The sequence below is a fragment of the Hydractinia symbiolongicarpus genome, chromosome 10 (assembly GCF_029227915.1).
Source record: "Hydractinia symbiolongicarpus strain clone_291-10 chromosome 10, HSymV2.1, whole genome shotgun sequence".
NCBI classification, from domain to species: Eukaryota; Metazoa; Cnidaria; class Hydrozoa; order Anthoathecata; family Hydractiniidae; genus Hydractinia; species Hydractinia symbiolongicarpus.
Genome location: NC_079884.1, coordinates 27125099 through 27136580, shown reverse-complemented (window position 1 = coordinate 27136580; position 11482 = coordinate 27125099). Strand labels below are relative to the sequence as shown.

Genomic DNA, 11482 nt, shown 5'->3' with positions numbered 1-11482 from the left:
TTAGAAATTCTTGTATTGCAGCAGAATCAGACAAGGATGAGTTTATTGTTCTGCCTAAAAACCTAATTGGATTAGAATAAATGGATGGAATTTTTTCGCTGCCAACTGTAAACGGTGAACTTTGGACGACTTTTCCCTTATCAATAACAATGCTGCGTGATTTAGAAGGCCTAAACGACATGCCTACCCAATCAAGAGCTGTTGTACACCTGTTTAATAAATTTTGAGTACTTGGAGTACATTAAGAACATATCATCCATAAAAGCTTTTATTGGGGGTTGGTCTGGGATTTTGTTTTTATTACCTTCAGTATCAATAAGGCCGAGGGTAACACACACATACTCAATAATAACGTTTATAGCTGCAAGAAATAGTATAATGGAAAGTGTACAGCCGATAAAAATTCCCCTACAGTGTTGATGCCAACTGGATGGAGCAGAAGCCGAAAAAGACTTACTCCACAGGCTGTCGTAGCAATATCAAGCCATATGGCTGAAAGTGAAGAATGTTGTGCCTTCGCATTCTTAAATGTGGACCAAACAATAGACACGTGTTCCCAGCAAACCGGAACTTTTTCCATACAACCTTTTTGAATGGAAGTATTAGTGAAGTTGTTTTTCTTTATAATATGCGATTCTAACCGCTTGGAAATCAAAGTAAAAAATAGCTTTCCTTCAACATTCAGAAGAGCTATGGGGCGAAAATCCTTTATGTTGGATGGACAAGGTGTGTTGTTTTTAGGTATGTAAACTTCTGATGCAATTCTCCATTGCACAGGAATAAAAGACATCTTTAGACAAGCTTGAAAGATGTTAAACAGAAACGATGCAATATGAGGACAATTCTTATATACTGTGTAAGGAATTTGGTTCAGCCCAGGAGAAGAAGCATTTCTACGAGAATGTAGGACAGCTTGGGAATCCTTGAACTTTGGCTTGAAAGAATCGAAAGCTGAGACTAGATTTGGTGGTGAAGGCAATCCAGGGAGATCGGAAAGAGGTATATGGCGTGAAGGATCGTTCAGGCTTGAATGTTTGTGTGAATCCATTTCGTCCTGGGCAACTTTAAGTTTTATTGAACATTTAGGATCTAAAATATTTTTTCCAGCCTGATAAGGATTCTTAGAGAAAGCCCGGCGTGCATCCGAGATTTTCCAACGTCGTTTCCTATTCCGCTCACCTCTGCGAAGTAACCTTAACTTGGCCATTATATCATCTAAAAGGTTTTGCATGTTGCTTTTCTCAACTGGGTCAGATGTGCTCTTAAGAGTTCGGAGTAGATTGTTCTTCTCGTTCACCAAACTGATGCTGCGTAAAGCTCTCCTGTTCAAACCTGATACGTTGTGCTGGGGAAGTGACCTTACACCAAACAGGTGAGACGCATGGTAATAAATTCTTGATTCCAACAGCTCCATTTTTTTGGACAAAGTGTAAGAGCCTAGGAGATTGTGGAAAACTGCATCATCAAGGGAATTCCACAATTTTGTGTCAATTGACTTCAGCCAAGCAATAGGTTGTTTCCATTTCATAGTGCTAAGATGGTCAGGTTCTGTTGATTGCTGAGAAAGAACACTGTGGGAGTTATCCCGGTTAGCAGCCGAGACTTTTCAGTGGAATCAACAGCTAGCACATCATGCAAAACAACTTTACACGGTTTTAATGTCCAATGCTTAGTGGAAGGGAGTAACGAAAAATCACAGGTAGCAGGAAGGGCAGAGGAGTTAGTAATAACGAAATCGATATCCGGAGGGGTAGTCCTAATACAGTCAGAGTCTATATCGTTGGGGGTATCATTGTTTAAAAAATTTAACTTTGTCATAGACCATAAATATTCCACGGGCCGGCCTAAGCTTGGTGGGAGCAACAGATAACAATTGGGTTGGGGGTGCCAACTTTTACGCGGGCTCAGCAGGCATGTTTTTCATGCCATCCCACGACTCTACCTATTGACCCCTTGCGTGACAGTACTATCTGTCTATTGCTATCACTTATAAGTGGTGACTGACAGTAGGGAGTGTGATGTTACATGTAACAGAAGAATAACAGAAAAACAACAGACATACATACACACACACAAAACAAAATAAACAAATAAATAAAAAGAGTCTAGTCTTTCCCAGTGTCAATCTGTCTTTCCAGATTGTCATTCGATATCCTTTCGGACAGTAGCAATAAGAAAATAATTTACAAAGAGGTAGCAAGCCACCACAATGATGAACTCAACCTGTTAGGTCTTTGGAAAAATAAATAAAAATAAGAATCGTCAAACATAACTTGCTGACATAAACTGGTGACTGCAATTTACCTAAGCTCTTCAAGGAAAATATTGTACGCCATTTAGCAAGTTTTGTTTGCAAGAGACCACTGCTCTGACGTTGCAATGAAACCACTTACGATGCACTTGGTTATAAGCAACAGTAGCGTAATGGCCATTGTAAACTTCCAGAGTGGTTAATTACAGCCCTGAAGTTGTAGTGCTTGCGACAAGAGACTTCACAAGTCTAAAGTGATAGGTATAGAAAGGGTGTGCGGGTAAGATGTGACAGGAGAACAAACCTTAGACACAAGATCTTTGTTATAGGCAAAGCGCTTTAATTGCAGAACCAAAATAGAACTACACTCTGCGACCTCTTTTTTACCTGTTGCAGTTTGGTAACTATTGCAGTAGTGACAGAAGTACGTGTTGACACCTGACAATTCTTCGCTCTCCAAAAACTTATCTATTGAAGATTGTACAGTCAAGGGCAGTTGAAGAAATGGACTTACTTGCTCAGAGTTGCTAATATTATTGCTAGCGCTGCAAGTAGTGCAGATTTTCACACGAGTGTTGAATAATCTACCAAAGAAAGGAAAGGCAGGACAACTCTGGTAGAAGATACTCAAGAATCCCTAAGGCATCTTGCTGAGAGATCGGATTAAAAGCAGCACCCCTTGCATAAGAAACATGGGTTTTAATGCATTTAGAAATGAAGAAGGGTTCACTGGAGAGATAGGAAAATGTATGTTCTAGCACAGTCGACGGACGACAAGGGAAATTCCCTCAAATTTTCGAAATCCCAATTTCAATATAATCCGAAAACAATTCCGATTCCGATAATTCTCGAGCATGCGCAATAGCGACTAACGGGAATAATGCCGACATTGCACAATTGAGTAGGGGAAAGTCCCTTACTCAAGGATCCCTTGCCAAAGTCGGAATAATAAAGATGAGTTGGAGGTAAGAAAGATGGAGAAAATTGATTGAAGAGAATCCCCTGGTGGTAAGGTATGTATCGGACCAATTCAAGACCCAGGAAATGTGCAACAAGGTTGTTCAAAGAACCCCTGGCTATTCAATTATATTCCCGACAGGTTCAAGACGCAGGAAATGTGTGCCATGGCGGTTCAGCAGAACCTATGGACGCTCGAATATGTTTCAAATCATTTCAAGACGCAGGAAATGTGTGCCATGGCGGTTCAGCAGAACCCATGGACGCATGGACCATTTTAAAACCCGCGAAATGTGTACTAGAGCGGTTCAAGAGGTGCCGGAGATGCTCTGGTATGTTCCAGAATATTTCAAAACAGAGAAAATGTGCGCTATGGCGGTTCAAGAGGATGTTCCAGATCATTTCAAAACCCGCTAAATGTGTACCAGAGCGGTTCAAGAGGTGCCGGAGATGCTCTAGTATGTTCCAGATTGGTTCATGACCCGGGAAATGTGCATGGGTAACAATGATCTGCTCGAAGCCTATCGTCAGCGGAAAGCGGAGAAGTATAGTATTAAAAAGGAATTGCTACCAGGGGCTTGGCATCCCGACAGAGCAATAGACTGGTGTTTTTAAGAGGATGAAAAGGCAGCCCTTAAGCTCTTGTGGAGTAAATAAACCATGAATGAACAATGCGATGAGTGTGAACGAGTACTCCAGATGCTTGTGTGGACGGAGGTTCTTAGTAAAAGCTAAGCTGCTGTGCTGCCACTGCTACCAAGAGTACATCACTATAACGGTGGTAGCTGTAAATGTGATGCTAGTTGAGGTTTTGTTTTTCCACAAATAAAGAGACATGTCTGATAAAATGAACAAAACACTAAACTTTTCGGTAATAGTAATAACTACGAACTTTTTAATCAATGTAGACTCGAAAATCATGAAACCTTCCGAAGTCGATGTGAACAAGGTAGTGATCTCGTCGATGGTCGACTTTTCAGCCCATGCCACTACGATCAAGTTCAAGCGCATCTATGTGGGATACAAGGTGTCTGAAGACAAGATCACATCCCTGTGCATCCAGGCTCCCAAGCAAAACAGCTATGGTATCCAAAAATATAACGAGACCGCCAAGTGGCAAGTGTGCTTTATCATCGACCCAGAAAATACGTATCAGGCCGAATATATCAAGTGTATGCAAAGGATTGACGCCCGGATCAGTGAGCTCGCCAAGAACTATAAGCACCCCATAATCAAGCACATCTCGGATAATTCCCCGATCAAGGAGAGATCAATTCCCACCTTTTGCCAGCAGAGCACAGTGGCTAGCCACCGCAATGATGAACTCAACCTGTTAGGTTTTTGGAAATAAGCTAGAGGTTGTACTCCTCTAGAGAAAATGCCTCTAAAAGCACAATTCTCCCTTTTTACAAGGAATTAATTAAAAAATATTTAAAAAAATACAAAGGACACAACATATTTGAAAAGATGAACAGAACTTTAACCAAGGGCAGGTAAGTTTCGACCCATATTTCTGAACCTAAGTACCCTAGATGTCCAGCTGGATCACCTCGGAGTCGTCACTCTTCAAAGAAAAGACCTAGTATGATCAAACCCTCTTGCTTGATACCATTCGACAGTCCGTGGAGTGGTTTTTCACTGCCATGAAGCATATGTTTGGAGATGATCGAAAGTTTATGAAAAGCGCATGTTTTTGCCAGCGAAAGTTCTAGCTTATAGAAGTGGTAACAACGTTAAACGAAAATAATTGAATACACGTCTAACTTCATTGTGCACGTTACATAATTGACCATCTAGATTCTGTTGGTGATGAATTCCATGTCGATAATGTCGATAAATTAGTGAAAAAATATATAATTTACTATCTAAAAGTGTAATTACCAACAACCGTATTGCAAGAAACACCATATAACGTAAGAATGTTTACATTACTTTATTCTTGCAGAAATTATAAGAAGGTATCCAGCCTGTTCATATGTCTAAACGACATTGTTTAGGCATATGAACAGTCGCCATTGAAACAGGGGCAGGCAAAGGAAAGTTTGTGACAGGGATGAAGGATCCATACTACGCAACTTGACACAACTACGTAAGACTGTCAGCGCGTTTTCATTGCAGGACATTGTGACAGCTAGTGGCTCTACTCATTCTTACTTCAACAACGTACTGTTAGACGGATGTAACACAAATATTGTTTTTATCAGTCCTGGAAAAAAAGTATAGTTAATTTAACTTTAAAAACTTGAAATTTTATTGTGCGCACAATGATATACCCATGGGTATGATAATGAGGTGACAAAACAGCTAGCTGTAATGATATTTCTTGTCTAATGACAGCTGGTTCTACTATAGTTACAGGTTGCAACCCTCTAGAGATTTTTCAAAAAAGCAAAATCCCCCTTTTTGCAAGGATTTCCTAAAAACATTGACCGTAAAAGGCAAAAAAATACAACAGCGACTAAAAACACAACACTAAACAATAAATATTAAAGCAATTCAAAATGAATTGAATAGGTACAAATGAGATAAATATGGAAAAGGAGTAATGGATTGTCATCATTATGTAGGTGGCTTCAGTAGTGAAACATGTGCGTAGTTTTTCAGAGATTGCTTTTCCGTAATGTTTGAATGTGGAATAAAACAGTGCGGGAGACTTTTCCTTCAAGATGAAGACCCTGAACAAACTCTTGTTTGTCGCATATTCATTTTGAACGCTTTAGTTTATCCAGCACTCACTTTACATTCCATTTGTGAAAATATGTTTTTGATCAAGTTGTACGTGGAGCGAACTTTACACAAATGAGTAACATGTCCACATAAGCAATGCCAAAATTTAATGATAATCAGATATTGGTTCCCCCAGTAGAGATAAGATTATGAACTTATTTTTAGAGCAAGAATCAAGGCGGAAAAAACAACTTATAAATCTACTGACCATACATTTAAGTCTGGTGGCTGTCATCGGGAATATGAGAATGCATTTATTACAAATTGCTCAGTGATGCCTTTGCAGGTCAACATCACAAAAAGACATCACAAATTGGATGGAAATTTTCTCAAGGCAAAACTTATTTAATGATGTAAAATTAATATATGTTGCACTGAATGAAACTTTTACCACCGTCATTTACTTTATTGATGATGAGGTGACAAAACAGCTAGCTGTAATGATATTTCTTGTCTAATGACAGCTGGTTCTACTATAGTTAGAGGTTGCAACCCTCTAGAGATTTTTCAAAAAAGCAAAATCCCCCTTTTTGCAAGGATTTCCTAAAAACATTGACCGTAAAAGGCAGAAAAATACAACAGCGACAGAACACAACACTAAACAATAAATATTAAAGCAATTCAAAATGAATTGAATAGGTACAAATGAGATAAATAAAACTTATCATAACGTGAATATCCTTAAACGGATAAATTTAAAATTATTCTTTAGAGAATGTGTTTAAGAAGCAAACAACTATCTGCGCGCCAGGACTTGTGACCCTGGCTGTAGTTTTCCACATGTGTTATGGAGCTCCAACACTCAGCCTTACACAGATAATTGTTGCTGTGGACCTGCCTAATGACAGAACCAGCCTGTCATAACTGGGGTAATATGCGTGGGCGTAACACCACGAAGACCAGATAAGAAAATGTAACCCCCTTGCAAAGCTTCTTCTAAAATGACTAAGGGCAGCAGGATTGTCAATCCTGAAAGCAAAGTGAGCAAACTCTGCCTCCCTACTGGACTGGGGTAATAAGTGGGATCGTTAAACCCAAAGACAAGATATGATATCAAGCCCCCTTGCTGTGCTTCTTACATTGTCTCTATACAAAGAGAGGAGTGAGCAAACTCCGGTTTCACGGTGCACTGACCAACATAAATCAGCTGGGGTAAATAAAGCCGCTAGGGTCATGGATTCCCTCCCCCATTTGTTGTGTGACATACAAATAAGCTAACTTCTGGAAAAGAAAAGTATGTATGACGAAGAATTATTCAAGTGGAATGTGTCTACTTGAGAAATACAGCGATCGTTGCATTTGAACCAGGTGTTTTGTTGGTCCTTAATGAAGGCCCAGTAATGACCTGCTTTTAATGTACCTGAGTGGTTAATGGTAGCAACCAAGTTATACTTGTTGTTGAAAGACACATCGTCAGTTGGGTGAGATGCTACCTTTAAGACATGATGTTTTTTAGGCAAGCAATTGACTAACTTGTTGTCTTTAAAAGAAGACCCATTTACTGATGTGTATCTTAACAATTGTACAACAAGGAAGTCGCCGCAATTAGAAATCTGAGTTTCAATTGTGGCCTCTTGATGCGATGAACACTGGGGGCAGAACCACTTGTTGTCACCTAGAAGTTCTTGAGGTTGTAAAAATTTGTTAAAAGAGTCTGCTATTGACTTACACGTTGGTAAAATTAAAATTGAATCCTTTTGCTCCCTGGAAGTGGAGAAACAACAGGAGTTGCATGACGTTGTTGTGGTCATAGTTACAGACAGTAGATTGTCAACCAAAGGGGAAGATCCAATAATTTCGTCAAAAACAACTTGAAGGATCTCGGGCACATCTTGTTGGTGATTGTGATAAAACGCGTTATTGTTAAGAGCATGCATTCTGTTTTGCAGTGCTCGTAAGAAATTGGAAGGATCAATTGGTGAACGAGAACGATTCAGTAGTGACATATTTAGGACTATAGACTTTACTAGAGGAGATGACAAAGAGGACTCTGATGGTAATTGAGACCAAAGTCTTGGAAGAACCGTTAATGCTTGCAAAATGGAGTTTGCGTAGCATGTGTTCCCCTAGTTTATCAAACCAGCGTGAACGATGCTCACCTTTTGTTTAAGTTCCTGGCTAAGGTTATGGTGTTCCGTGGGTTTTGGCATGTCAGAGATGGCTGAAGATGGACTTTTAATGGATTTGGTAACAGACGAGGATTTTTCATGAGGTATACTATCCTTTGATCGTGTCAATGTTGGCGGACTGCAGTGCGTAAGATCTTGTGACCAATGTGGTGAGTCTCGTGCAATCCAAATGCAAAAGGATGCTTTCATGCTTATATCGCCAAGCTCGCGGGCGGTTAAAAACGCAGATGTGCTAGCGAAACCGAGGCTTTTTAGACAGCAAGTTAGAGACCTTGAAGAGTAGCCCCTAGCACCCACTTCTACTGCAAAAAGATGCGGAAACCACCCGTTGCTACGTATTACCTCGACCAAAGGGAAGTATTTGGAAAGCTTGGTGGAATGCCAGGATCCCATGTTTTCCTCACAAGGACAAGTAAGTTCAATAATGATGATGCGCTTAGAACAATTTGAGTATATTTCAATGTCTGGCCGGAGGGATGTGATTGCAATATGGCGAGGAAACACAAATCCTTCATTCAGATCTGCTAACATCACCCAGTCACTAGCATGGTGGAATAGACCAGTTGGTTTTGATCTTTTAGCGGAGGAATAGCTACCTGCTTTTACAAATGACACTTTAAGGTGCTTTTTCGTTTCCGGGACAACTTCAGATGAAAAACGCTGTAGACTTAACAGGAGCCCGCGAAGCACAGCATCGTGTCGGAAAGTTAACCTTCCTTGTGATAGAGCAACCTTGCAAGCGCCTAAAACATGCGCTGTTGTACATACTTGTTTGGAACATAAGGCACAAGCAGATTCAGTACAAACGTTCCAGCGCTTTAAATTGCTAGGTGAGGGAAGAACATCGTAAGTAGAAGCAAGACAGAAGGAAAGCAAGTGTGGGGACATGGCAAAAATGGACTTCCAAGATAGATCGTTTTTTGTGTAATTTTCCCATCTCGTCCACTGACCCTGCACTTCCAACTGCAATGCTCTACCCATGTTGCCTTCCTCATAGATATCTTTAGCTGTGTTCGATATTAATTTACGATACGCATAGCACTGTTTTGAAATCGGAATTTTGAAAGATTCGTTGATCCCTAGGCCGGCTTTGCCATACTGGGGAGTTCCCACGACTGACTTTATTTTCACCTCTGCCTCTGCTGTTCTTACTGCGTTGTCCACTTTCCACATGCCAACTTTCAAAGTAGGTGCACTGTTAGACACAAGAGGATCTTTGGAATCGCGTAAAAGTAAATGACCACTTATTTTAGAGCATGTAAGCAATGACGTCAAGCTCTTAATTGGCATTGGACAAGGCGAGCAGGAGCTATATAGGCAAATATTTGACGTGGAATTGTGCAGAGATAGCCATTTTCTAATGAAAGTTGATATCTTCTGCTCCAGCCTTGTAACCCGAGATATTGGAACTTCATAAATAAGAATTGGCCATTGGATTCGAGGAATTAGAAGGTTTTGCAAAATCCATAGTTTTTGGGTCCCTTTGAAACACGAACCGTTTATGATTGTAAGACCGGTTATTAGCTTATTATCTAGCTCGTCGATTGCTTTAGCATCTGAAATCGTACCATCAATAATGCGACCGAGAAAACGAACTGGCGATGAATGGATTGACGGAATGAATGAAGAGAAGTCGGTTTGTGACGAGATGTGAGACACAGAAAAAGGTGTGGAGTTTACAGATCTACCTTTTATAAGGATTATGCTCCTTGACTTACGAGGGCAAAAACTCATGCCAGCCCATTTTAAAGCAGTGACGCACCTGGAAAGGAGGCTTTGAGCTCCACAGACAGAGGATGACATTAGGTTGATATCATCCATAGAAGCTCTGACTAAAGGAAGGGGCACGTTTTTAGAAGTAATATAATTTGGGGCTGGTGCCGCAATAGTGTATTCAAGAATAATGTTTATACCAGCAAGAAACAAAATGATGGAAAGAGTGCAACCTGCAAAAATACCTCGCATATGCTTGTGCCAGTTGCTTGGTGCAGACAAAGAAAACGATTTGCTATATAAACCAACGTAGTATGACTTAATGAATGATATCCAACTCTGAGGGACTCCATACCTTTCCAGTGCAAAAAATATAAGCTTGTGTGGAATTGAAGGATATGCATTTGCAATATCCAGCCATATATTTGCAAGGTGTGATTTGTTGGCCCGGGCCTCTTTAAGTGCAGACCAAACCATTGACATGTGTTCCCAGCATCCTGGGACTTTCTCCATTTAAAATAACCTTATTATTACTCCCTTATGAACGAAATCACTTACATGTTTCGATATAAAAATGAATTGGGGGCTGTTCGTACTGTGAAAACCCCTACCCTACTAAAACAGTGGAAAATATTAAAAAAATTAAGAAGCAGTGCATTGAAAAATCAATTAAAGTTTATAACGAATTAGAAAAATTGTCTGATCATGCAGTAAAATGTTGTCTCCCTGGAATTGCCCCTGGAGAAGGAACAGAAGCAAATAAAGCCATTCATCGATTACTAAACCACAGCTTACTCAGAGGTGCCACATTTATGTCTACTTAGCTTGAAAAAGCTGCGTTGAATGTAACTTTTCATAATTATAATAAAAGAGAAGAATGGAAGTTACAAAGTGCACGCACAATGATAAACTCGACCAGTTAAGTCTTAAAATTTAAATTCTAGATGTTTTGCTCCTCTAAAGAATATGCTCATATAAAAGTGCACAATGGGGACAGAGGAGTTAGTAATAACGAAATCGATATCCGGAGGGGTAGTTCTAATACGGTCAGGGTCTATATCGTTGGGGGTATCATTGTTTAAAAAATTTAACTTTGTCATAGACCATAAATATCCCACGGGCCGGCCTAAGCTTGGTGGGAGCGACAGATAACAATTGGGTTGGGGGTGCCAACTTTTACGTGGGCTCAGCAGGCATGTTTTTCATGCCATCCCACGACTCTACCTATTGACCACTTGCGTGACAGTACTATCTGTTTATTGCTGAATACTTCACTTATAAGTGGTGACTGACAGTAGGGAGTGTGATGTTACATGTAACAGAAGAATAACAGAAAAACAACAGACATACATACACACACACAAAACAAAATAAACAAATAAATAAAAAGAGTCTAGTCTTTCCCAGTGTCAATCTGTCTTTCCAGATTGTCATTCGTTATCCTTTCGGACAGTAGCAATAAGAAAATAATTTACAAAGAGGTAGCAAGCCACCACAATGATGAACTCAACCTGTTAGGTCTTTGGAAAAATAAATAAAAATAAGAATCGTCAAACCCCACTTGCTGACATAAACTGGTGACTGCAATTTACCTAAGCTTTTCAAGGAAAATATTGTACGCCATTTAGCAAGTTTTGTTTGCAAGGGACCACTGCTCTGTCGTTGCAATGAAACCACTTACGATGCACTTGGTTATAAACAACAG

The 11482-nt window shown here is 40.0% G+C and overlaps 2 protein-coding genes across 2 annotated transcripts; both read right to left on the bottom strand.

Moving 5' to 3' along the window:
- Positions 1 to 7149: 7149 nt before the first annotated feature.
- On the bottom strand, positions 7150 to 7881 carry LOC130613034 (ubiquitin carboxyl-terminal hydrolase 51-like). The gene has a single exon (XM_057434354.1). It carries the CDS (start codon positions 7879 to 7881, stop codon positions 7150 to 7152), a length of 732 nt encoding a protein of 243 aa, XP_057290337.1.
- Positions 7882 to 8001: 120 nt separating this feature from the next.
- LOC130613033 (uncharacterized) lies at positions 8002 to 10260 on the bottom strand. Its single transcript, XM_057434353.1, has one exon. The coding sequence runs from the start codon at positions 10258 to 10260 to the stop codon at positions 8002 to 8004; it is 2259 nt and encodes a 752-aa protein (XP_057290336.1).
- Between the last annotated feature and the right edge of the window lie 1222 nt (positions 10261 to 11482).